Raw genomic sequence first — 27,325 nt, forward strand, 5'->3', positions numbered from 1 at the left:
CCAACTGACGTCAGCAGTCTGCATCAGAGATCCACCCCCCCCCCCAACAGACACCAGCCTCCCCCCTCAGACACCCGCTGCCCCTGTCAGACACCTGCCGCCCCCAACGGCCTTGCGCCGCTCCTGCCGGACAGACACTTGCCTCCCTCATCAGACACCAGCTAGCCGGGTCAGACGCCTGTCTCCCCTGTCAGACAGACACCCGCCTCCCCCGGCAGTTACCCACCGCCCCTCCCCCATGGCCAGGTGCTGGTCCGCTGGGTCCCAACACAGAGAGAAACTGCCCTGTCAGGGTGGTTTTGAAGAACCAGTTTATTCATACATTACACCAAATCATAAGCAATTTATACGCGCCAAACTCCCGACTGGAAAAAACTGAACCGATAGGATGTTTTTCAGAAAATGTACCGTGCTCACAAAGAAGACGAATTTGACCTGTTCCGTTACTAGAAATGAAGTAACAGCGCAACAAATCGAAAGGGGAACAGAAGCATCTTCCTCCTGTGCGGCTCTGAACAGACGCCCGCACTCAGACCACCTGTTCCCGCAAACACCGGCGGCCCTGAGGCTTGGGCCCTCGCGGCCCAGCGGTCCTGAGGCTGCCCCCCCACCCCCACCCCCGGAACCTTCCAGCAGCCCAGGTCCCCACTAGCCAGTGGCTGCACGGCAAACTCTAACGGGGGTGAGGTTCTGCGTGCCGCCGTGTTCGCGTGCACTTCTGGACGCTGCGGGCGTCTCTCAGGTCCGAGACCTGCTGTGGCTCGGGGACAATTGGGAGGAAGAATGAGCATCACGTTCCAAGCGTCCTTTGCATCGTCACTGGCCTTCTGTGGAAGGAGTCATAAAAAACAAAGCACCATCGACCACACTGCACGAACAACTCACTTTAGCCTAAGCTTTGCAAACATGTTACAGAAGAGAAGATGTAATAGGTTTAATAAAACAGAACTGCTGGCACCACCTCTTCCCCACAACAGCACATAAAAACGGACGAGACATTAAATAAACATTCCATTATTAATCATTAAATATATTAATACCCCAAATCATGTATAAATTAGGAAATAAATGTACAAACTATTTCACAAAGTGCTTTTTAAAATATATACACAACATTCAAGAAATTCTTAATGTAAGACATTTCAGATTGAAGTTCTGGGATAAGTGTAAGTGTCCTTTCCTTTCAAAAAGTATTAATACAGCACTTAAAAAAACACACACACATAAAAGGCATATTCGCAGATTGGCAAGGAAGAAAAATGAAACCACTTTCACAGTTATCTAAAATGTGTAACGTTTTCAGTGGGAAATTTTAGTTCCCGATGGAGTTTGCAAATTAGTTCTATGAAAACTGTCAGGAGAGAACAGGACAAAATCGAGGGAGACACCTGCCTAAATGAAATTACTAATGTCTGTGTCATTTAGCAACTAAGAACTCTCTTCCAGTAGTTTAATAGAGTACGTATCTTTAAGCCCTTACCAGCGTTAAGAGTTTTTAAAACCCATATGCCTATAAAATAGACACTCCTATCCCAATGTACGTGTGATTCTGTCCCCACAGAAGAGGGGAGAATATGCTAGAGCAGGACTGGTACTCCTCTGGGGCAATCTTTAACCTGCACCTCAGTTCCTCATCTGCAAAACGGGAGCAGTAATTGCCTCCGTGTTTCCCAGTGTGGACTGTCACGATTCATTCAAGCAACGAAACAAAAGAAAACAGGACAAAAACAGCACCAAATGCCTGTAGACTGTAAGCCATTCGACACCTCCGGATGAAGGACTATTGTAGACTTTTCAAACGCGAAACTTATCAATTTAAAAACACCATCTTCAGTAGACCTGGTATGTGAAGAACTGGATATTTCCTTGAATCTTCTTGGTTGTTCTTGGAAGTATGTCAGCATTTATCCAAATACGTTTTTAAAGTACTCACATGGATACTATTATCCAGGTAAAAGCTGACAGAATGTCTGTATTACTAATTAGTGAACCAGACGGTTTCCTTTTACTATGCTTTTCCAAGTGAGCTGTGTATAATGCTGGAGAACTTAAATGGGATTTGATGTTCTAGGAATGTAAAATTTACTCAAATTTCCCTACATAAATCCTTTTCCTTGGGAAGAACACAGTCAAATTTGTGGGGTTCTTTTTGAAAATAAGGTGTGAATTTCAGATCTCTCTAAAAGAAAAGGAACACTTGCTTAGAGACCTGGATAAGCAGGTCCTGGAAGAAAAGAATATAAAAGAAAAGACTTGCCAACCGTTTGGAAATTTTGGTATAAATATTTCAAATTCTCAATTCAGAATAGGGCAATATCAAATATCCAAATCCCAGAACTGACCGTCAGATAAATAAGGGCCAAGGCCAGTCATTTTAAAGAACTACCCCCTTTCCTTCCCTGGGTCAGGCTAATCGTACGTTTATCTGGAATATACTCGTTGATCCCTCTTTACTCTTCATACAAAAACATAAAACATTTTGGATAAACACAATTGGCGAGAGACACAGGGAGCGCACGAGCCTGGAAAGGGCATTTCGCAGCCTCCCCAAACGAAGCATGTTTATACTTTCGCCGTGTACCAGAAACTGGCCCAAAACGCGGAAGATGCCCTCCCCCGCCATCGAGGCACAGGGAGAGGCTGCCACTCAGGGGCTGTGCGCGCGTGTCCGGCTGCGGTGCGGCCAGTGAAAGACAAGTTTACAACCCACATTACGACAACTGCGTGAGGAGGAGCAGACCCGAGGCCTGCTTATGTGAACACATGGACTATGGCATCTGGTAGATGTGTCCCATCGCTGGGCACAGAATACTCTGGTGACAACAGGACCCCTAAAGCTAGCTAGAAACATCAAGGGGGAGGGGGACAAAAGAGACAACCTCCCCATCGTATGGACGTACAATACTATACACAGCACCGAATATGTCACACCATCAAAGCGCCGTCTCTCGCCAGCGGTGCACCCTTGGCATCGTACCCAGATGAAATGTGCACGCTTCACATGCAGACGCTGCGTGGGGCGGAGGGGCAGTCAAGAGGTCAGAGTTCACCAGAACTGCCACCGGCCCAACCATCCCCAGGGGACATGCCACCACAAGGCTCTACCAAGAACGCTTGTCCCTTACTGCTGGTAATTTCCATACTGGCCCTGTAAGAGACCGAGACACGTGTTACACTTCCGTAGTTGAGACAGACCTCCCACCCCGCGCCCCGCAGCCCACACCCAGGACTAGGGACGGAAGCAGGGATGGGAAGCAGGCAAGCAAACAGCTCTGCCTAGATCTCGGGTGGGCAACACGATCGCTGGCTTTCTGAAGGCCGTCCATCCAAGCCTGCGGCCAATGATTTAGATCAGAGGGTCAGCGAGGCTCACCCTTACCAGCTGCCCCCCAGTAAGACCCCCCCCCCCCAAGGGGCCAAGCTCCCACAGGTGACTGGTCAGCAGCAGGGCTAGCTGCAAACTTGGGCTGGGACCCAGACGCAGAGCCACTCGGCCAGCCGTGTCTGACCAAGTGAGGGTATGCTATGCGTACAGTAATTCGCAAAAGCCTTAGCAGACCAGAGAATTCACATTCTGGAAGAGACCCTGGCAGCCAATTCCTTCCTCTCCTTATTCCTCACGACCATAAGAGAAACCTTTGTCACGTTTCCACAGACACGACGGATCTGCGCGTCTGAAGGCATCCCCAAATCTTGCCTGCTCATAGCCATAAGGCCGCTGCTGCTGGGCGGACGGGCCCGTCTGAGATGCCCTGTAGCTTCCGTACTGCTGGCCTTGTCCTTGCTGGTACCCGGAGTACTGCGAGGCGGCTCCCTGGGCAGGCCCTGTGAGGACACACACCCGAGCCATGAGAACGACCCAACGCCCTCCCCAGCCCTCCGGAAGTGTGCCACACCGCTGGATTCAGCGGTGGAAGCTCAGCCGAGTGCTCGAGCAAGGCTGCCGTCGGCTCCTGCGCGGCCCCCCGGCCGGGGCTAGCGGGCCGCTCCCCGGCACACCTGCACCGGCTTCCCGGCAGCAGCGTGTCCGCCAGGGTGGTCGCCACAAACCCATGAGTTAAGCACCACGGCAGCTGTTGAAGACTCGCGTGCGAGAGGAAGGAGGTAGGCGTTCCCGTGGAAACTAAGGCAAAAGCTTTGGAAAGAACCGATAAAGGCCAAGGGGGCACCTGGGTGGCTCAGTCCGTTAAGCGCCAACTTCGGCTCGGGTCACGATCTCTCAGTTCGTGAGTTTGAACCCTGAGTCAGGCTCTGTGCTTTCAGCAGGGAGCCCGCTTTGGATCTTCTGTCTCTGCCCTCTCCCCACTCGCGTGTGCTCTCTCTCTCAAAGATAAACCCTTAACAAAAAAATAGATTTTAAGGCCAAATAATTTTTCAAAAAATTGTTATTTAGTCAGTCGTGGCTATAAAAGGTTGAACAAAAATCTTGAACTGGGGCTTACCTTCCTCACTGTGTGCCACGGTCACCTGTGAGCTCAGGAAGACACCTCACGCAAGGGCCCCGCCTGGCAGGTGATCCTGAGGTGCAGCGAAGGCCGAGTCCCGCGGCCTGGACGGGTTCCCTCAGGGAGGCACACGGTTTATGGAGGGGACGGGGCCCAGCTCTGGCTGGATGAGCGAGTGGGGGCTCCTGACTACAGTAAACGAAGACATTTCGGTACAGACAGATGGAGGTTTTATAAAGACTCGCAGACTCACTCTTAAGGAGATAATCACCCACTCATTCAGGTGGCGAGGCCGGCTTTCACTGTATTTTATCTCATTGTATGTATTTATTTATTTACATGTTTACTTTTGAGAGAGACAGAGCGTGAGCAGGGGAGGGCCAGAGAGACAAGGAGACACAGGATCTGAAGCAGGCTCCAGGCTCCGAGCTGTCAGCACAGAGCCCGACACGGGGCTCGAACTCACGAACTGCGAGATCATGACCTAAGCCGAAGTCGAACGTCCAACCAACGCAGCCACCCAGGTGCCCCTCGTGGTGTATTTTAAATACTGATGGTTACGGGGCGCCTGGGTGGCGCAGTCGGTTAAGCGTCTGTGTCTCCCTCCCTCTCTGCCCCTCCCCCGTTCATGCTCTGTCTCTCTCTGTCCCAAAAATAAATAAACGTTGAAAAAAAAAAAAATTTAAATACTGATGGTTTGCCAGGCCATCACGTGGTGGCCATGTCAGGCAGCGGTCCTCCTGTGTGACAGCAGCACCTGGGCTCTGGGGAGGGTGGCCCAGATGTGCCTTGGGAGCAGGCGGGGACCCTGGGAGAGAGTTGTGCGGCCTCGGGCTCTTGGCAGACATGACCCGCAGGCAAGAGGCCAGGCCTGCCCTGTTTCAGGTGTACCTGCCTCAGGGGCCGAGGCCCATAGAGGGCTGGGCAGATGGGCGGGCTATGCTCCCGGCAGGACGCTCTGCTGTGCCGGACGGCCTGACCTCGGGGAGATTCCGCTGACCTCCAGTGGACGGGGTGTCTCCCCTTTGTGGCTGCTGCAGCTCAAAAAGCCCACGTTTCTGTCCGACGGGCCTGGAGGCCAATGCTTGCCGGCGGGCTCCAAGGCAGAGCGCCCCACCCGGGCCCCTTCGCCGTCTGGGGAACGCTCGTGGGGCGAGCAAAAGCTGACGAACGGGCGAGCCCCTCCGGGAGCTGCTGCGGGACTGACCCACACGTGGAGAGGCTCAGAAGATGCCCACGTGCCCCTGGCTCTCAGTCCCTAACAACGTTCTCTCGTCAGGGAACCAGAGCTCCTGTGAGACCTGGCTACGTCTAGGGCTAGTGCAGGGAGAGCATCACGGTCCCAGAGAATAAGGAAATGCTCAGAAACAAAAGGACGGGCACATGTCAAAGGGACTGGAAGAGCTCCCACGAGGCAAACTGGACATGCTGAACAAAACAGAGAAGTACTGGAATACAACCCAGCGTATAAAACTAATATCCACAGATACATACTAATAAATGATTAAAAGTGGAGTGCGCCTTATAGAGGAACTCCAAACAGTCTACGGTAGACAATCCCCCCCTTGAGTATGGGCTGGACTCAGGGGCTTGCTTCCAATGATTGGGGGAAGGAGAGGAAGATGGGACAGCTCCATGGCGGGGGCACCGGGTGGATGCCTCTAACCAAGCGACCACACCCAGCATCAGAGGCACATCACGTTGATGTGGGATGAGAAGGGTCTTTCGCCCCTGCGAGCTTTCCGAATCCCACAGCCCACGGTCATCCTGAGAAAAAGCTCAGACAAAGCCGACCAAGGCTGTCCAACAAAGCACCCGTCCAGTCTCCCTCACGACTGTCAAGGTCCAGAAAGACCGGGATTTCTGAGACTCTGTCCCAGCCTAAGGAGCTGTGAGACTCAATGTCCTGTGGGACCCCAGAGGGGTCCCGGGACAGAATAGGATACTGGGGGAAACCCCGTGAGATCTGGATAAGCCGGGAGTTCCGTCCACAGCACGTGCCAGCGGAGTTTCTTAGTCATGACGATCACGCTGTGCTCGGACGAGGTGAACAAGAGAGGAACTCTGTGCACTAGCCACACAGCCCCGCTGGAAATCTAAAACTATTCCAAAATGGGGGCGCCCGGGAGGCTCAGCCGGTTGGGCATCAGCCTTCGGCTCAGGTCGTGATCTCACGGATCATGGGTTCGAGCCCCACATTGGGCTCTCTGCTGACAGCGTGGAGCCTGCTTTGGATCCCACGTTCCCCTCGTTCTCTGCCCCTCCCCTGCTTGCGCTCTCTCTCTCAGAAATAAATAAAACATTAAAACATAGATAAAACTATTCCCGAATGAGTGTACTAAGTGTCACTGAACGAACAGCAGCGTTACCACGTGTGGGGCCCGGGTGGGAAGGCGTGCCCTCCCCCCGACCCCCTTACCGTAGCCCGGCTGCTGCCCGGGATAGCTCTGCTGGTTGGGGTACTGCTGCTGGTACCCGGCCTGCTGCTGGGCTGTGCCCTGCTGGTACCCCGCCTGCTGCTGGCTGTACTGCGAGTTCCCTGTGGGGGGAAGGAGACACGCGGGTCATTCCCAGGGACAAAGGCAGCCCTTCCCGCCACTCAGGACGTGGACGCCTCGGAAACCCCTGGGCCACCTCGACTACCTCGGAATCTTCTCTTTCCCACAAATCTTTTACGACATTTTCTCTTCTTGTTTTAGAAGATTACGAATAAACACCCAAAACGAAAGTGAACCGAAAGCGAAGGTTAATGCAAGTGTTTTGGGTTGAACCGTGTCCCCTCGAAAGGTACGCTGGAGTCCTTACCCACACACCTGTGCACGTGGTCTTATCTGGAATTAGGGTCTCTGCAGATGTGATCAGTGAGGGGCAGGCTGGCTGGACTAGAATGAGCCCTAATCCAATGACGGGTGCTGTCGTAAGAGGGAGTGTGGACACAGACGCAGGGAGAGCCACATGCTGACAGCAGCGTGGAGTGACATGCCTACAAGCGAGGACACCCAGGACGGCCGGAGCCACCGCAAGCGGGGACGGAGGCCGGGGACACACCCCGCATCGGCTCTCGGACCCCTGGCCCGAGTTTCGGCAGCACCTGGTCACGGCGGCCCTGGGCCACCACGACAGCCAGAGGCGGCGAGTCGGGACAGTCCATCCCGGCAGCCGCTCAGCTGTGGTGCCGGTCGTGGGAAGGACAAAGCACGAGGACTCGCACAGGCAACTGAACGCACCGCTGCCGATGCAGCCACATGGCGGCCAGCGGGGAGGAAACGGAGAAACTCTAACGGTCTTGGGCGGAGAATCAGTACCGGTCTGTGAGCCTTCGGAATGTTCTACACACGTCCCCCTCCCTTGCTGTCTCTTCTCACCGGTAAGGTGTGTGGGACGGGGCCGCGGGCCAGAGTGGGTCCCAAGCAGGCTACACGGACTACCCCACGTGCTTCCTGTGACACTGGGAGGGGGACACCACCACACCCCCATTTCACACACGGGGCGCAGAGAAGGGAGATTCAGAGACGGTCGGTCCTGTGGCTGATGGGAGACGCTGAGGTGAGCGGCAGCTCTAAGGCTGTGTCTCCACGCGGCTCGGAAGGAGCCCTGATGTTTCCGGACACCTTCAGCGTGGAGGCGCACGTCCGCGGTGCTGGCTCAGATCCACATCGGGTTTTTCCTTTGACGTTAGGAAATCAGTGCCACGGAGCATTTTTTTTAAGCCAATATATACCTGTATATATGTATATTTTTTTAACGCTTTTTTATTTATTCTTGAGACAGAGAGAGAGCGTGAACAGGGGAGGGTCAGAGAGAGAGGGAAACAGAATCTGAAACAGGCTCCAGGCTCCGAACTGTCAGCACAGAGCCCGACGTGGGGCTCGCACTCACGGACCACGAGATCATGAGCTGAGCTGGACTCGGATCCTCAACCGACTGAGCCACCCAGGCACCCCAATATACCTATATATTTTTAAACGTTTATTTATTTAAGTAATCTACGCCCGACGTGGGGCTCGAAGTCACAGCCCCGAGATCATGAGCTGCACGCTCCCCCGACCGAGCCGGCCTGTATGTTTTTATCTTCACGTTGGTAAAGTCCAAGCACTATTTCAGATTCACTTTTTCTGTTTTTCAGGGAAAATGCCTTAACTCTCATTTTCAAGATCTCACCAGGCAGTGTCCACGCTAAAAGCCTCGTTGCAGAAGGAAGCTTGCAGTGAGAAAAGTGAGGGTCCCAGTGAGCGCCTCGCCGGACGTGGGCCGAGAGTTAGATCTTCCTAGAGCCTTCCCGCCGCAGGGTCTCCAGAGCTGCCCGTTCAGGTTCAGGCTGGAGACGAAATTCCATTCACGGGTCTCCGGACGCTTTTATAAAAAGACCAGCATAAGCGTGGTTCTGTCGTGTTCTTTTGAGTTAGGGCTTCGCTCTTCAAAACCACGCACAGCGTGCAGCCTTCGTAGTGCGTTCGGTCCTGAGTCTGCAGCGGGGGCTCAGGAGACCCCGGCCCTCACTCGCCAGCGACACCTGCCAGCAGACGAATGGCTGGCCCGGAGAGGATGTGGCAGCCCCCACCTACCCGTGGGGACCCCGCTCCAAGACCCCCATGGATGCCCGAAGGCGTGGGGGCGCCAAGCTCTACACACCCCAAGCGTTTTCCTCGACACACACCCCAAGTGCGGTTTATGAACTCGGCACAATGGGAGATTAACGGTAACGATGAAACAGACCGAGCGTCAGGGAGGGGATCCTCTGCTTCCCTCGAGGGGCCCCGTCACTGAGACGGCAGGGAGACTGTGGGTGGGGGGAGGGAGGGACTACTGTAGTTGCCTGTTCCTTTTCTTTATAAACAAAACATGTCCCAGAAAGAAGAAAATAGAGGCCAGATTATGAAAACCCGTATTTGTCAAATCCTTTTTTCTGCTTTATTTTCCCAATGAAAAGTAAGTTTTCCTTTTCTAGGAGCCGTAAAATACGAGTATTTAAAAACCAGATCCTGGTGGCGTATTTTTCTAAGCAGCAGCTTTCCCGAGAGCCAATTCACCCCGCGAGGGTGTAAAACTGTCCGCGGGGACGTCAACAGCAGCCACCAAAGCAGCGTGCTCCAACCCCAGGGCGAGTCCCGCCTACAGGGTCCCTGCAAACCCACCGCATCTGCTCTGACAGCTCGTTCCCCGAGGCCGGCAGGCTGGACAGCCACGGGTGGGCAGCCACGGGGCAGATGCAGGGCAGGACGTGGGGCGGGACGTGGCGGGCTCCACACCTCACCTCACTCACCCTGGAAGCACATCTGAGACACGGCGGGTCCTCCTCAGGGCTTGAAGTTTTTGCTCAGTCTGCGTACCTCAGCCTCACAGCCCCTTCTTACTGGATGGTAACGGAGGAGCTCACTCACAGGCTATCCGGCTGCGGCCTGGCACCCAGTAGGTGCGCCACAAACGTTAGCAGGGACGCCTCTGGGAAGCACACATCCGCCCTCCCACGCCCGGAAAACCTTCCCTCCACCGGAGTCAAGCCCAGTAGGAAAGGGGCCTGGCTGAGCGTCGTGGACACAAAACTACCACCAGGAACCAGTGACCCATCAGCTCAGTGACGCAGTCGGCTAGGTGGCTCAGTTGGTTAAGCGTCCGACCTCGGCTCAGGTCATGATCTCGCAGTCCCTGAGTTCGAGCCCCACGTCAGGCTCTGTGCTGACAGCTCGGAGCCCGGAGCCTGCTTCTGATTCTGTGTCTCCCTCTCTCTGACCCTCCCCTATTCATGCTGTCTCAAAAATAAATAAACATTAAAAACAACAACAAAAACCAGGGAGCGAGGGTGTGCCTCGGGGACACGCATGGGCCACTCCGGGTCTCCTTGGGGCAAGACCCTGAGGACACCCAGGATAACAGCGCCGTGACCATGGGACCAGGGGTGCGATGGGTCTGGACAGCCACAGGGTTGGGCTGCTTTGATCTTCGGAGATAGTCAGTAACGTCTAATATCTGTAAATTTACCTTCCGCACAGGCAGATACGTTCGCGAGATCCACAAATGTGAACACGAAGCCAGCCCACCTTCAAGAAGTTCAGGGAAAAAGGCCACCCGCAGCCTGCCCGGTCGCCACCCGGTCCCCTCGCAGCCACTTCCATCGGTGTCCTGACCGTCTTTCCAGAGTTTGTCCGTGGGGTGTGTGTGCATGTGCAAACACGTACCGTGTTCCGCAGAAGGCGGCACCCCAGACACCCTGGTCCTCAGCACCCGGCACCACCCGGATTTTCCACCACGGCAGCCACAGAGGCTTTGCTTCCTTTAACAGACACATGGACCGGTCACAGGGCCACAGACCCTGGCTCTGTCTGCTCTCCGCCACTGCAGATCTCAGTGACAGGGTGCAGCAGGACTTCAAGGCTTCCGTGGACTGCTCGGCGGGGGCCCTGATGGCGCTGTGTCCACCTGGCTCGGCCGGCCCCACATCCCCTCATCCCGCTTGGCCTGGAACCAGCCCTCTGCACGTTAGCGCCCTCTCATTGTACGGGACCACCCGGGGCTCCTGTCCCGTGCCACCTCCTGTGAACCCCAGGACCAGCCGCCGCGCCCCACAAGGCTCCCCATCACACTGTGGAATAATGTAATGACTGGAAGACTCCTAATTTTGGCTTCAACCTACCCCCTCGTTGCTTCCACTCGGTGCCCTCGGCCTGCACGGGGCCACGGGCCACTCACGCACATCCAGTCTCCTCAGAGCAGAACACCGCCTGCCTCTCACACCACACCCGGCACTGCCACCCACCGTGGGGTGACCTGGGCCCTGTAACACAAGTACGGGTAGTGCCGGGTCGAGGTCCAGTTAACGAGACGGAACGAAACGCTTCCAGATTCAGGAGGAAACCATTCCGTCGGCCACACCTGCCTTAAAAAAAGTGACCGTTTTAGCAAACGTCCCGCGGATCGTGGGAGGCGAGAACGCGTGAGCCAAACGTGAGGGTTTAAAAACGCGCGCTTCGAAGTTCCAAAGGCTGAGCGGCACGTCCTGAACTTGTCTTTGGAGCAGTCGTCTCTCCCGGAAGGTTCTTTCCTGAGGACTCTCACCGGGACGCTGCAGAGCTGGCAGTGAGCAGAGGGCCCTCCCAGCGGAGAGGGCCGAGCGCCGGCGTCCCGGGAGGCGGACGGAGGGTCCACGGCTGCGGCCTCTGCGGACAGGCCCCAGTGCTGGCGGAGGAGCGCGTGCAGGGATGAAACCCAGGTGGCCCCGGGAGCTCACCTCTTCCCGGCAGGCGGAGACCCAGCGGCGCAGACACCTGAGTGCGCCAAACTCGACTTTTTACGCATTGAGTTGTTTCTATAATGGCCCAAACACGCAGAGTTTTAGCCGCGTAGAGGCCACCAGCTGGTGTACCCTGTGAAGTGTCACCAGCAGCTGCTACCTGGAGGCAGGTCAGTGCTCCACAGCTGTCGGCCCCCGGCCCGGAGCCGTGCTGCAGGGCACAGGAACCCTCTCCTCGGGACCCCCGTCTGCAGTGTGGCCTCTGGCCGCGGCCTGTCTGCGGGTCTCCCGCTGCGAGGGGCTCCCCCTCCAGCACCCTGTCCAAGCGCCTCCCGGCGAGGCTGCGTGGGCGCGACTGCCCGGTGTGGGCCCATCTCTTCCCCCGTCAGCCCGCGATCCCTCCACCCTCCCATACCCGTGCCAGTGACAGTGACACGGGCCGGCCGCCACGGTCAGGAGCCCGCAGAGCTGTCGCTGGGCCAGCGTGCGTCTTGGAAACGTCCAAGGTGAGGGGCATGTGGTGCGCCCCGAGAACGCTCACTCACACCCGCCTTCAACTGGAAGCGAAGAGAAGCACCTGAGCTTCCGCTGCAGAACAGCACTTGGGGCGACCGAGTGGATGAGGGGACCGCCTCGGTGGTCTCGGGTGGCGAGTTTACTGTGGTCGTAACGGAAGGCACGACCAAGCGCGACACAGGAACCACCTGAGTCGTGGTGAGGAGACAGGATAAAGGTGTTGCCCGCAGGGCGCCTTCGTGGCTCAGCCAGCTAAGCGTGCGGCTCAGGTTGGTGAGCTGCTCTCGGCTCAGGTTGGTGAGTTCGAGCCCTGCGTCAGGTCCGCTGCTGTCAGCGCAGAGCCTGCTTTGGATCCTGTCTCCCCCCACTCTCTCGGCCCCTCCCCCATTCTCTCTCTCTCAAAAATAAACAAACATTAAAGCAAATTTTTTTTTAAAAAAGCGTCACCCTTTCCCCATCAACGGCCAACACTCAATCACTTGACTGGTTCATAAAAACAACGGGGAACATGAAGTTGTCCATAAATAATTTTACTTCAAGGTGGTTGGGATGTTTTGTTCTCTTGTTCTACACCCATCATCAGGTTTCAGATCCAGCCAGGGGTGATGGCCAGGTCACGGCACCTGCTTTGGGAACAGGTGGGGCACCTGCCGGGGTAGGGGTGAGGACCTGCCTGGCTGTGTGATGCACAGGCACGGGCCATCACGGGGCCTGGGGAGCCAGACTCGCCAGGACAAGAAGGCTGGGTCTGAGCCGTGTTCGCAAGCAACACCCAAACGTGGGGACGGGGGAATCGCTGTGGGGAAGTCCTTCCAACTGGGCGATTCTCCCGTATTCTCCACATGTCCTATAATCTCCTACCGCCGTAACTAAGAAACAAGATCGCGCCACAGAAGATAGAATGCAGTTCTTCAAAAAATTAAACGCAGAATTACCGGACCACCCCTAATTCTACTTCTGGGTATAAATGCAAAGGAAACGAAAGCAGGGACTCGAAGAGACATCTGCACGCTGACGTTCACAGCAGCGTTATTCACGACAGCTGAGAGACAGAGACAACTCAAAAGTGTCCATCGATCGGGGCGCCTGGGGGGGGGGTGTCAGTCGGTTAAGTGGCTGATTTCGGCCCAGGTCACGATCTCACCGTCTGTGGGTTCGAGTCCCGCGTCGGGCTCTGGGCTGACAGCTCAGAGCCTGGAGCCCGCTTGGGATTCTGTGTCTCCCTCACTCTCCGCCCCTCCCCCACTCATGTCGTGTCTTTCTCTCCTCCCCTCTCTCAAAAATAGATGTAAAAAAATTTTAAAACATCGACCGTGAAATGGACGAACAAGATGCTGTGCCCACACACTAGAAAACGATTCTGCCTTTAAAAGGAAGAACGCTCCGATAGCTGCTAACACACGTATGAACCCTGAGGACATTATGCTGACCGAAGTGAGCCACTCACAGAAGGACAAGTGCTGTATGATCCTGCATGATGGACGCAGTCACACGCGGAGACAGAAAGTGGGCGCCGGGGGCTGGGGGCAGGAGATGGGAACCAGTGTCTGATGGGGGCAGAAAATCAGTCCCGAAGATGAACAAGTTCGGGGACGGACGGTCGGGACGGCCGCCCAACGTAAATGTGCTGAACGTCACTGAACTACGCTCAGAAATGGTTCAAGCGATAAATACTGTTGTGTTTTCAGCTTAATTCTTTTAAAAAGCCACTGTAAACACCTGGACTTGCAAACTGCCTGTTTCATGGTTATATCTGTGTTTCCTTCCCCAGGGGCCCTGCTACGAAACCTCACGCTGTCTCCCCTTCTGATGTCCTGACCGGGAAGCCTAGGCTATAAACGGGCTGATGTCCCAGTGCCCTGTGGCCTCACGGTTTTCTCTTCTCCTGGGGGTCTCGCAAGGGCAGCGAGGTACCTTCACTCTATAGGGGTCCCATCTGAGAGGTTAACGTGCAAATTTCTTCCTAGTTGTGTTTGGTGACATCACATTGGTGGCTGGAAGTCAGTGTGAGTGGGAGTATTCACAGCAGGAAAATGGGTGCGTGCTGCTACTTGGCTCTGTGTTGTCAGAGTCTGCTTCTAGAACGTCACCGCCTCACCCCACCTCTGCAGACAGCTCCCAGCCCAAGCTGCACTTGATCTGGCCAGCAGGTGTTTCAAGAAACGCCCAGGCCAAACCCAAGGAAGTCACGCACCCCATGTGCATTGCCTGCCTGGCTCGGGAGGGACACGGGGTGCCCGGACCCCCTGACTGAGTCGGGAACTCTTAAGGGAGCCCGTCTGAGCTCCCCCTGCACAGATGGTAGGGTCTGTGCCCCCACAACTCCAGAGCGGCCACTCCAACCACCCCGCCCGCGTCATGAGTGCAGCGCCCGCAGCGGCCACAGGTACCCTTGGCCTCACAGAGTGCGGCGCCACCCGGCATAGCGCGTGTCTGACTGAAGCGTGGGCCCCGCGCAGCTTACCGCCCTCGTAGTAGTGCTGCGTGGACTCCTCGAAGGACCGGTCGTAGCTCTGCTCCGTGTACGACTGCTGGTAGGCGTAGTCTCCGTGTCCTGCGGGAAAACCCACATGGACCACAGTCAGTGGGGGGTCCAGGCCGCCTGGGCTCGGGGTTCAGTCGTGAACTGAACGGGCAACACGTGGGGTCAGGAGTGCCCGGAGTCAGGCCCGATCCGTCTTTTTCCCGCAGGTTAAGTCTGTGAAGCAGCTTCCCGCCACCTCCTGGCCTCCGTTCCCTTGAGACGCAGGCAGCCACCCTGCTTGGGGGTGAGCGTGAGGAGTCCGTCTGTCACAGTTTACAGAGAGGAGACCGTGTACTCAGTGCCCGACACGTGACAAGGCCCGGCGGCCCCTCATCCCGGGCACCGTGAGCCCTCAGGAGGCCTTGTCACCATCATGTGGTGGCGACACAGCTCGCCCTGCCCTGGCCTCGGCCGCCTCCCCACCACCCACCCCACGCATGCTCCGTGCCCAGGGTCCTTCCCCCTGCAAATCCCACCGATCCTAGGTGACCGCTTTCCACACCACCTCCACAGATCCTGAGACTGTTTAAACGTGACCGAAAGGCGTCACCAAGGGAAAAGAATCCGCAGAAACCGAGCAGCAGATACAAACCGCCGCCTTCAGAAGGCATTTCATAAGGGCTCCCGTGTCCACTTTCCACAACAATTACATGCCCTGACTGAGGGGACGGCACATCTCAGCCTCAACCCCCTGCTGCCGTTTGGGAAGGGAGAGAGGAGCCTCAAGTAGGTGAGTGGCTGTGGCCTGAACTGGAAGCTTCTCTCAGCAGAGACCAGACGTGCCCTCACCCCCGTTCCCAAAGGCACTCGGGCGAGGGGGACTCCGGGTGCCCTGCTGGCAGAGGCCGGGGGCGACGGGTCTGCGCTGGGGGCGACCGGAGCACGGCAGTGGGCAGCCACCCCATGGCCGGTGCCGGGGCGGGCGCGGGCCTCACCGTCAGGGTAGTACTGCTGGCTCATGGGCTCCGAGGCGGCCTGGCCGTGTCCGTACTGCTCGCCTCCGTAGTACTCCTCCTGGCCCAGGTACTGCTGGGATGAGCCTGGGGGCAGGACGGTAACTCAGCAACGGTTCTCCCGTGACGTGACAGCCTCCTCGACGGCCTGGTCGGGACCCCCGCATGCAGCCCCCCGTCCCCGGGACCACACTTACAAACCTGACCGCCCCGGCACCTGCTGTGGACCCTGCGCCTGACTTAACCCCCTACAGCCCCTCGAGCCCGTCCACCTCCAGGAGCGGCACCGGCCCTTGTCCTTCCATATTTCGTTAGCCCCACGAGGCTCCGGACCATCCACGATCCTTGCTCAATACTAAAGAACTAAAGCCTCACGCCCCCCAGCTTCCCAGGCAGAAAGACGCGGTGCGGGCATTACCTTGCTGGGAGGGCCGGTAGGGCGCCAGGGGCCGCTGCCCCATCATGCTGCTCCCCTGCCCGCTCTGGCCCATCATGGCAATGGACGACTGGCCCTGGTAGTGCTGGCTCCCGCCCTGCGCCGAGTTGTAGTGGGACGAGGCCGCCTGCTGGTGCATCATGGACACTGGGCGACACGACAGACCCGAATAACCCCGAGAAGCTCCCCAGGCGGGCGTCCTTACCCTCACCCCAGACCCCGGCCGCATCCCTGTCTGACTCCAGCTCCTGGGCCACCTCCACGCACAGAGAAACACGAGTCCTGTCCTGTCATCCCTCGTCCCCTAGGCTCGTTGCGAAGGAGCCATGCCCGTGCCCCTGGATGCTCAGGCCTGTGCCCTCTGGCCTGTCCAGTCATGCCGCCCCTGCTCAGAGCCCGCTAGAGCAGCACTGCCCAGGAGGACGGGAAGTGAGCCATGCCACGACAGTAAAACAAACAGGTGAGATCTATTTTAGTAATATATCTTGGCTCGATATGTCTAGAATATCCTCATCTTGGGGCACCTGGGTGGCTCAGTTAAGTGTCTGACTGTTGATTTCGGCTCGGATCATGATCTCACCGTTTGTAGGTCCGAGCCCCGTGTTGGGCTCTGCGCTGACAGCGTGGAGCCTGCTTAGGTTTCTCTCTTTCTCTGCCCCTCCCCTGCTTGCTCATTCTCTCTCTCTCTCTCTCTCTCAAATAAAAAAAAAAAAAAAAAAAAAAAAAAAGGTGCCTGGGTGGCTCAGTTGGTTGAGCATCTGACTGGCTCAGGTCATGATCTCACGGTTTGTGAATTTGAGCCCTGCGTCGGGCTCTGCTCCCCCACCTCCGCCCCTCCCCCTGCTCATGCTCTCTCCCTCCCAAAAAAGCCAGACATTACAAGACGTGAAAGTAAACTAGGGAGAGAGCTCATGATCTCCCTGTACGTACCAAGCCTCTGAAATTCAGTGTCTGACACTCTGGGACAGCTTGATGGGGACCTGACGTTTCCCAGTGCTCGGCACCCCACTCCCAGCCCACGGGGCTCCCTTGGCCCAGCATCTGTGGCCCTGCTCGCTGCCCACTTCTGTGCTCTGGCCACACCGCCCCCGACCCCGCGTGAGCCTGGTCCCGTCCTCAGATAGGGCACGGACTGCCCCTCGGCACGGCCTCGCCTGACACTCCCGCGGGGACTGGTGGAAACCCCCTCTCCACAGAGCCAGACCTCACGTGGTCTGTTCCCACGGCCCCCACCCCTTCAGAAGCCCCACAGGACCGCGTGCACGGTCTGCACATATTTCGAAGGGTCACGGGGGCCGGCGGGGTGTCCCAGGGCCGAGCAGGGCGGTACCTGGGTTGGACTGCATGTTGATGTTGGCCCGGGACACGTAGTTGCCGATGGCACCCTGGCCCTGCAGGGGCACGCTCTGCGAGGCGGGTCCCGAGTGGCTGTAGCCGGGCCCCGTGCCGTGGCCGCTGCCCGACATACTCATGGAGGTGGTGGGCAGCGTGCTCTGTGCCGTCTGCTGCATGGACACGTGGTTCGGACCTGCCAGGAGCACAGGGAGGGGGCCTTAAACCCACCAGGGACCGCGTCTGATGGCAGGCCTGGCCCTGCCGCCAGACACCCCAGGTTTCCTTCGAGCGATTGCGCGGAGGGAGGTCAGCCCGTGGTCGGCAGCGCCGATGAAGGCAACAAACCAAGCACGGGAATCGCACGTTAGCTGTGACGGTGACGGTTCCCGGTGGCCAGAGATCGAGCTCTTGATCCAGAGATAACCTTTTTGCTCTTGTTTAAAAAACCCACCCAGAACCCGTGTGGATGTGAAGTCAAAGCAGAGCAGGGGACCTGAAGCGCTTTATCCCCTTTGCATGTTACTCTGCGCATGCGCACCCAGGCACAGCGGCGCCCCCGCAGCCAGGGCCTCTGGGAGGAGGGACGTCCCACGCTCAGCTCTGCAGGGCACGGGGTGCTCTGCCGAGACAGCCAGGCACCGGGGAGCCCGAGGCGGTGACCCTGTCGCCAGTGCTCCGGGTACTCACCGTTGCCGATCTGGCCCTGCATGAGGGAGGACGGGGGCAGGCCCGTGCCAATGGCATCACTGAGGCTGCCCTGGGAGTGCAGGCCCTGGCTGGAGCCGCTCTGGGACAGCGCTCCGGGGCCCAGGTTCATGTTCTGGGTGGGCGGCTGCAGGCGACAAGAAAGTATCAGGAGGCTGGTTAACCCAGAGACGAAGTACCCGAAGCCCTCCAGGGACTCGGCAGTTCGAGAGAGCTACCTCGACGGCTCACGGCCACCTGGCAGATGTCTGTGACCGACTGCCGCTCACACACGTGATCGGTGACTGCGGACTACGAGGCCCAAACACCTCAGGCCAGGAGACGGTACACCGAGCATTCTTGTGAGCGTTCAGACCTTAAGCGAGTACCAAGCTAACCAGCACATACCGGAGGTTCAAAGATGGGCCCTCCTCACTGGGGATGCAAGGGACCACCTCACCGGTCCACCACACTGCCCCTGCCCCTGCCCCCTGGCCTCAGCTGGCCAGGATTCGCTGTGTCCCTCACCCACACCACCCCATGCCCTGGGGCCTTTCCACAGACTGCCCTGTGCCCTAGCCCTCTCATTGCTCCTCCCGTGCGTGCGCCCTGCCCCGCAGCAAGCCCAACCGTGATCAGGATGTAGAAGGCGACGGGACACACGAGGGACCCCTGCACCCTCACCTCCCGGATCCAGACCAAACAGCAGCTCCGAAGGTTCGGAGGCAGATGCTGTCTACACCTGGCCAAGAAAATGAAGTTCCCCGCAGGATCCACTGCTGTCTCCAGAGCGAGGAATCCGATTTCATAGGCCAATCAATGTCCGTTTAACAATTTCGTCGGTAAGACACCCTGGCACCTATGACATCACTTTCCAGGGCACCAGGGGGCATCGCGTGTGTCCCAGAACGTCCCTGCCCCCCACGGTCTACACGGGCCGGTCCTTCTCGCGGCTCTGCCTTGCAGTCCACCTGCGGGAGGCGGCCACTGCTGGACCTTGCCTTTGCAGCAATTATTTGATTTGGGGAAAACGGATTTTAAAAAGTTAAGCAGAAAACAAAGTATGTTGCCACTTAAAACCTTCACTGCACCGGCGGCATCTCACAGTTCTGTTGCCGAATCGGAGCGCCGTTTATTCCTGGGCAGCATCTTCAGACTCGCTCAGAAGGGCTCACGATAAAGAGCGAGAAGCCCCCGCACCACCTCCTGTTCCCCACGGAGACCTGCCGCCCGCCCACCGTTTCTAGGTTTGCTTCCTCAGGGTCACCTCCCTTTGCTACAGAAACTGATGTCACAATTCTGACCAGTCCACTTCTGACTCGGGCAGACTGGCCTCCTGCCCCCTTTGCGGGCTCCTGTCTGTTCCTTGGCTACTCCACATAACACGCTCCGACGGCTGCTCCCCGGATCGCACCGGGCAACTGCACTGGGCGAGGGTGGCCCACTGTCCCCCCCTGCCCCCCGCGGGCACTCACGGCGGGCAGCAGGGACTGCATGTTCTGGTTAGAATCTGCGATCGTGGCCAGGTAGACCAGGTTCCGGTGCAGGATCTGCTGGTACCTGCAGGGGAGGGGCACACAGTGAGGCAGCGCCCGCAGGCCAGTCGGAAGAAGCGAAGTCCACCCGGGACAGCCTCGCAGCCGGGCCCCAGGGGAACACTGACCTTCGGGGACGGGGCAGGCAACACAGCGCTCTGTGCTCTAGCACAGGGCCGGGCAGGGAACAGGACCCGGCCTGAGTCGTGAGCGGGATCCTGTCTGACGAAAACATGCTGAAAGGCCCCGAGGCGGTGGCCCAAGGGCACGCGCCACCAGGTCTGTTCAGAGCGGTGGGAGGAGGCAGAAGACTGAGGGAGACACCGGAGCGGACGCCAGAGGACAAGCCCTCCTCCATCTGACCGTGACACGCGGCGGACTTGATCTCTCTGCCCCCTGGAAGCGGGCCCCCAAACAGGCCGGGAGAACGTGGGGAAGCCCGGTTCAACCCAGGAAAGCCCCCAGGCGCGTGGTGGCCGCTCACACACGCCAGGCCTCCGATGGCTCTGACAGCCAGCCCCTGCACCTACTCCGCGTCCAGCCCCGGGGGTCACACGAGGTCCCGCCCGGGGGCGCTCATCGTCCCCTGGTATGTCCCCCAGCAGCCCCCTCCGCCCACCCTTCATTTCCCTCCACGTCGTCTCCCCCTCCTCGGGGAGCGCCCCGGGGTGGGGGGACAAGGCCGTCCTCTGAGGGTGACCTCCGCAGCCCGACGGCCACTTACTGGGTGCACTCGGCCGTCTTGCCCTTGCTCTGGTAGTCCAGGATACACTGGATCAGGTGGTGGTTCTCGTCCAGCATCTGAAGGGGAAGCAGATGGGGACAGGGACACAGATGTGTCTCTGGCGCCCGGCTGGAGGGTCACGGGGCAGAGCTGCAGTCGCTCCATTAGGTGCGTGACAGTAACCGTCATATGTGTGCAGGCGTCCTACGCGCAGAACTGCCACTCTTGCGCATCGCGCCGCTCGGCAGAACCGAATACTCTCCACGTCCCTGTGCTAAGCATGTGGCCCTCCGTGTGCCAGGGTCAACCCCCCGCCCCCCCGCCCACCAAACCCAGGGGCGGGTCCCAGGACCTCTCACCCGGCAGATGCAGACCCACAGCCACCGGCTCACCATTTTCTAGGGCCCGTGACCACAGCGCATCTGTCCAGCTAGGGTGGGCCCAGAGTCTACGTTAGGGATGCTGGGCCGCCGGGTCTCTGTCTGGAGAGGCCAGGCAGGCAGTCCCGCCCGGGCGAGGCGGCTCGCAGCCCTGCAGGGCACCACAAAGGCCTACCACAGCCAGCTTTTCAGGACGGCCACGTCGGGGGCAGCGCCCGGGAGAGTCTGGGGAGACCCGGGAGGAGGCGATGGAAGGAAGCACAAGGGGGAGGAGGGCCTAGTGGGAGCAGGGAGGGGTGCGCCGGAGCCGGAGCCGGGTGGGGAGGGGAGGGCGGGGCAATGTGCGCGGGGCGGTGCCCACCAAGGTGAGGCCTCCTCCAGCCAGCTGTGAAGAGAAGATCCCGGCTTATTCACCGGGCGCACCCTCTGGAAGGAGGGGCAGGACCGCGCCCAAGGCCAACGCTGCTTTCCACGGGAAGGTCTTTACTCGGAAACTTGGCCGAAAGAAAGCTCTGTGACTTTTGTCCTCAACGACTACCGGTCACCACGGTGCGGGCTCTTCTGGGAGGGCTCAGGGCCACAGGCCCCTGAGCCAGAGGAGGCGCCCCCTGCTCGCCACCGCCCAGAAGGCAGCTCACCTTCCTCCCTGCGTAACCTGGGCTCCTCCCTGCACTCTGACCACGGAGTCCTCCTCCAGAGCTCAGGGCCCGAGCCCGTCCACGGAGGGGAGGCCAAGGCGGCACAAAGGGCCTGACTGGGCCACGCCGCAAGGCCGAGTCGGCCCCGCGGCCCTGCAGCCCTGCTAGGCGACCGTCCCCCAGCCTCTGTGACCTCGGGGTCCGTCTCTCCCGCTCGGTCTTAGTTTACAGCTCTGTCCTGTCTATCCTCCGCCGTTTTCTCCCACGTGGGGGCAGTGGAGGCAGGCACTGCGGGCCCAGGAGCCGCCAGGGGGCTTGCTGAGGGCAGGTGGCGGTGGCTGGGCCCACCACCCTGAGGGCAAGCGGGACTCCGCGTCCAGGTTCGTCCAGGTTGATTAAGGTAAAAGGTTCGTCCAGGTTGATTAAGGTAAACGACTAGAATGACCTTCCTCTCCCTCTGAGAGCCACCCCTCTACGGCTTCAGCTTCCTGCCTGAAACTGCCGGGCAGGGATTCTCTCCCAAGGACACACGCTGCAGAGCTGAAGTGCTATCAGGAGGTCCGTTTTAGCATCGTCCTTTTTTTTTTTTTTTTACATTTACTTCTTTTGAGACAGGCAGTGACGGAGAGAATACCCCAAGAAGGCTATGTGCTGACAGCGCAGAGCCCGACGCAGAACCCGATGTGGGACTTGAGCTGACGCACCGGGAGATCGTGACCTGAGCCGAAACCAAGAGTCGGAGGCTTAGCCGACTGAGCCGCCCAGGCGCCCCACCACATCGTCCTTAACGTTCCAAAAGGGACAGAAGCTAAAGAGTCAAGGCCGGCAACACTTCAGCAGACCGTAGCGTAAGCAGCCATCGTGAACAGTTCGCAGTTTTCCTGCGCACGAGGAAACGTACCGTTAAGGGGATCGAGGAAAAGGACACGAAATGGAGCACCATCTCAGTTAAGTTACCAACACTTGGGAAAAAAGGCCAGGCCAGAGTGGGTGACAGATGGCGGACTGGAGGCCCCTGACCTCTAAACCCTGAAGACCCGGTGAGCAAGGGACGTGAACAGAGCAGAGCTGAGACAGCAGTGCCAGAGTTCTAGAACCGGAGAGCAGATCCTGGGGTGCCGGATGTGACACAGCCACACCGGGAGCCCAGAGACCAGGAAGGCAGAGGCCTCAGGACCTTCCCCACTGCTCACCGGTAGGCTGGGAGGCGGGGAAGGGGGGCGAGGCAGAGGGGTAGCACCAGGGCACCGGAGGCAGGGGCGTACCCCCCAGTGTCACCACAGACCAACCCGCCCCGGGCCCTGGCCCTGAGCAAGAGTACTCCCGGGAAGCCTGCCACCTAGACAGATCTGGACGATCTAGACGATCTAGACAAGCCGAGGCCAGCTGCAGACACCGAACCTGGGGGAGACGAAGACCATGCAAAAAGGAAGCTTAGAAAAACAAAAGGAGAGAAAAGCACAACTGTTACTCGTATCCCCAAAAGACAAAAAAAACGTATTCGTTAAAATACTTTTTTATGTTTATTTTTGAAACACAGAGACAAAGCACGAGCAGGGGAGGGGCAGAGAGAGGGAGACAGAATCTGAAGCAGGCTCCAGGCTCTGAGCTGTCAGCACAGAATCCGACGTGGGGCTCAACCGCACAGACTGCAAAATCACGACCTGAGCCGAAGTCGGACGCTGAACCGACCGAGCCACCCAGGTGCCCCAAAAGACTGTACTCGTTAATAAAAGATGCCACTAAACAAAGCAAAAAGAGCTCTGGAATATTTCTGTATTGACCAGAGCAAAAAACAATTAACGCAAGGTTGGAACATAAAGTTGAGAAAAACTCCTAGAAAGCAGATTAAAAACACCAAAGTAGAAAACAGAAAAGATGACAAAATTAGAAAAATGATCTGACTGGCAAGAAACAATTCTTCAAGGACTTCCAGAAAGAACACACAGGGAGAAAAATCATCTAAAAATTTGTTCAAAGTATTTTCTCAGAATTGAAGGATGTGAATTTCCATATCAGAAGGTTCTCCAAGGGGCCGACTTGCCAAAAACATCAAGGACAACACAGAGATCCTAGAAATGAACCAACTGAAAAACTACGGCAGTGAGTGTCTCCACACAGGCCAGAAGTTGGTGGACGGTGGAGAACAACTACCCGATCCCGAGTGAGGCTTCCTGAGGCGGGGCGACCGGATCCCGAGTGAGGCTGAAGAGGGATGACCAGATCCGGAGACTTTCTGAGGAGGGACGACCAGATTCCCAAGTGAGGCTTCCTGAGGAGGGACGACCGGATCCCGAGTGAGACTTTCTGAAGGGGGATGATTGGATCCCGAGGGGAGGCTTCCCGAGGAGGGACGACTAGATCTGAAGACTTCCTGAGAAGGGATGACCGGATCCCAGGTGAGGCTTCCCGAGGAGAGACGACCGGATCCTGAGTGAGACTTTCCGAGGAGAGATGATTGGATCCTGAGGGGAAGCTTCCTGAGGAGGGACGGCCAGATCCCGAGTGAGGCTTCCTGAGGAGGGACGACCAGATCCAAGTGAGACTTTCTGAAGGGGGATGATTGGATCCGAGGGGAGACTTCCTGAGGAGGGACGACCGGATCCCGAGTGAGACTTTCTGAGGAGAGATGATTGGATCCTGAGGGGAGACTTCCTGAGGAGGGACGACCGGATCCCGAGTGAGACTTTCTGAGGAGAGATGATCGGATCCTGAGGGGAGACTTCCTGAGGAGGGACGACCGGATCCCGAGTGAGACTTTCTGAGGAGAGATGATTGGATCCTGAGGGGAGACTTCCCGAGGAGAGACGACCGGATCCCGAGTGAGACTTTCTGAGGAGAGATGATTGGATCCTGAGGGGAGACTTCCTGAGGAGGGACGGCCAGATCCCGAGTGAGGCTTCCTGAGGAGGGATGACCAGATCCAAGTGAGACTTTCTGAAGGGGGATGATTGGATCCGAGGGGAGACTTCCTGAGGAGGGACGACCGGATCCCGAGTGAGACTTTCTGAGGAGAGATGATCGGATCCTGAGGGGAGACTTCCTGAGGAGGGACGACCGGATCCCGAGTGAGACTTTCTGAGGAGAGATGATCGGATCCTGAGGGGAGACTTCCTGAGGAGGGACGACCGGATCCCGAGTGAGACTTTCTGAGGAGAGATGATCGGATCCTGAGGGGAGACTTCCTGAGGAGGGACGACCGGATCCCGAGTGAGACTTTCTGAGGAGAGATGATCGGATCCTGAGGGGAGACTTCCTGAGGAGGGACGACCGGATCCCGAGTGAGACTTTCTGAGGAGAGATGATCGGATCCTGAGGGGAGACTTCCTGAGGAGGGACGACCGGATCCCGAGTGAGACTTTCTGAGGAGAGATGATCGGATCCTGAGGGGAGACTTCCTGAGGAGGGACGACCGGATCCCGAGTGAGACTTTCTGAGGAGAGATGATCGGATCCTGAGGGGAGACTTCCTGAGGAGGGACGACCGGATCCCGAGTGAGACTTTCTGAGGAGAGATGATCGGATCCTGAGGGGAGACTTCCTGAGGAGGGACGACCGGATCCCGAGTGAGACTTTCTGAGGAGAGATGATCGGATCCTGAGGGGAGACTTCCTGAGGAGAGACGACCGGATCCCGAGCGAGACTTTCCGAGGAGGGACGACCAGATCCGAAGACTTCCTGAGGAGGAATGACCAGATCCAAGTGAGACTTTCTGAAGGGGGATGATTGGATCCGAGGGAAGACTTCCTGAGGAGGAACGACCGGATCCCGAGTGAGACTTTCTGAGGAGAGATGATTGGATCCTGAGGGGAGACTTCCTGAGGAGGGATGATTGGATCCTGAGGGGAGACTTCCTGAGGAGGGACGACCGGATCCCGAGTGAGACTTTCTGAGGAGAGATGATTGGATCCTGAGGGGAGACTTCCTGAGGAGGGACGACCGGATCCCGAGTGAGACTTTCTGAGGAGAGATGATCGGATCCTGAGGGGAGGCTTCCTGAGGAGGGACGACCGGATCCCGAGTGAGGCAGAAGAGGGATGACCAGATCCGGAGACTTCCTGAGGAGGGACGACCGGATCCAAGTGAGACTTTCTGAAGGGGGATGATTGGATCCGAGGGGAGGCTTCCCGAGGAGGGACGACTAGATCTGAAGACTTCCTGAGAAGGGATGACCGGATCCCAGGTGAGGCTTCCCGAGGAGAGACGACCGGATCCTGAGTGAGACTTTCCAAGGAGAGATGATTGGATCCTGAGGGGAAGCTTCCTGAGGAGGGACGACCAGACCCAAGCGAGGCTTCCCGAGGAGGGACGACTCGAAAGGCTGGCAAACCATCGGGACGAGCCGGAGGTCAAGGTGGAGCCGTGGCCGGCGAGTCGTGGCGAGACCCTCCGGAGCCGCCCTCCACCCACCCCCACCCCCGAGGCCAGCAGGGTGACCGGCCCCCCGCTGTGCGCGCCCGGGGGACACCCGCCTCCTGCCGGCCTCCGCGGTCCCTCCGCACCCCTCTCCGCGGCTCCCGGCTTCCTGAGGCCTCCGCCGGCGCTGCAGCCGGGCCCGCACGCACCGAGCGCCCGCAGCAGGCCGGCCCGTCGGGGGGGTGGGGGGTGGCGGGGAAGGGCCCTGGCTCCCCGGACGGGAGCCGAGCCGGTGCCCGTCCGCCTCCGCCTCCTGCTCCGGCCTCGGGGGGGGGGGGGGCCCGCCGGGGAGTGCGGTCACTCTCCGCACCGACATCCGTCACCTCCTCCCCGGAGCCTCTGGCTTCTGTCACGTCGGCGCCGCAAACGTCGCGGTGCCCGCCGCAGCTCAGGCGGGAAAAGACCGGCCCGATCTCTTCACGGGCCCTGAGGGACTCGGGGACATCGGCGCCGGGTCCCCCCACTCCCGCACCTCGGGCGGGGGGCGACACTGCCTCGGTCACAGCCCGGGGATCCCGGGACAACCGGCCTCTGACTCCACGCACGCGGGCCAGGTGCTCGGGCCCTGGCCCGCTGGCCGGGGGACAGGTTAGGGGCACGGGGCCAGGGCCACCAGAACGTCAGTGGAGATACCTCTTGGTGTCACGTGGCAGACCCCGGCTGCTGCCCCGTCCCCGGGTCCCGGGCTGCGCCGCGAGGGTGGGAGGCCGGCGCGTGCCGGGGAAGCGCCCGGATGCTTCCTCACCCTCCGGCCCGAGGGGGCCCCGCGGAGCCCGGGCGGCACCTTCTCCGGAGGAGGGCCCGTGGCCTCGTGTCACGGGGCAGAGGGCCCGGGCCCGGGCCCGGCTCTTCCCTCCCGGAGACGGTGCTTCCTCACACTTCCCCCACGGGGGCGGCACTCAGGGCCTCACGAGCAGACCCACGGCACCCCGCGCCCCGGGGTCCACCGGCCCCAGGACCGGCCCCCCCGGGACCGGAGGCAGGAGGCATCGCCCCCTCCCGTCCCCGGGGATGGAAAGAGAGGCAGGTTCGCTGCCTCCCTTGCCCGGGACCGTGCTCACCGGGGAGAAGGCTTTCGGTGACAACTGCCCAAGACAGTCAGTTAGGCAAGTTGGGGGTGGGGGGCTCGGCGTCCGCAAGCCGCTGGCAGCGGTAGGACGGCGAATTGTTAAAAAGGCCGGTTTTACCTTCTTTACCGAGTCAGCTCATGTGCTTGAAGACGAGTTCCAGGCCTGAGAACGTACGGCACCCACCCCCAACCCAGACGGCCGTCCTTCACCTCTGTGCCCCTGCCCCCCAGCCCCCGGGCACGAAGGGCGGTGGCGCAGGGCTGGTCTGGTGCCGCCCCCTCCCTGACGCGCAGATCCCGAGCACGGCACCTGCCCTCGGGGGTCTCGCTCGTCTGCACTGGCCCCGCGCCGGCAGACACGCCAGGTGCCCAGCTCCCGCAGAGCCTGTCTCCCTCCGGACAACGTGCCGGGGGCACAGGGGGACAAGACCTCGTTCCCACCC

At 58.8% G+C, this 27,325-nt stretch overlaps 1 protein-coding gene across 8 annotated transcripts in view; it reads right to left on the minus strand.

The window, feature by feature from the left end:
* Positions 1–302: 302 nt before the first annotated feature.
* The window catches only part of SS18L1 (SS18L1 subunit of BAF chromatin remodeling complex), a 30,112-nt gene continuing 3,089 nt past the window's right edge, over positions 303–27,325 (minus strand). For 2 of the 8 annotated variants that reach the window (XM_047853335.1, XM_047853338.1), the window contains 8 exons: positions 20,381–20,457; positions 19,785–19,874; positions 19,597–19,681; positions 18,125–18,269; positions 17,433–17,630; positions 16,085–16,249; positions 15,649–15,753; positions 13,386–14,743 (listed from right to left, as the gene is read on the minus strand). In XM_047853335.1, coding sequence (XP_047709291.1) covers positions 14,376–14,743; positions 15,649–15,753; positions 16,085–16,249; positions 17,433–17,630; positions 18,125–18,269; positions 19,597–19,681; positions 19,785–19,874; positions 20,381–20,457 — 1,233 coding nt within the window. In that variant the 3' untranslated portion in view covers positions 13,386–14,375. Of the gene's footprint in view, positions 3,149–3,697; positions 3,826–6,864; positions 6,985–12,577; positions 13,337–13,385; positions 14,744–15,648; positions 15,754–16,084; positions 16,250–17,432; positions 17,631–18,124; positions 18,270–19,596; positions 19,682–19,784; positions 19,875–20,380; positions 20,458–27,325 lie in introns of those variants that run through there. The other 6 variants (XM_047853336.1, XM_047853340.1, XM_047853343.1 and 3 more) reach the window with 6 other exon arrangements.

The sequence above is a fragment of the Prionailurus viverrinus genome, chromosome A3, assembly GCF_022837055.1.
Source record: "Prionailurus viverrinus isolate Anna chromosome A3, UM_Priviv_1.0, whole genome shotgun sequence".
NCBI classification, from domain to species: domain Eukaryota; kingdom Metazoa; phylum Chordata; class Mammalia; order Carnivora; family Felidae; genus Prionailurus; species Prionailurus viverrinus.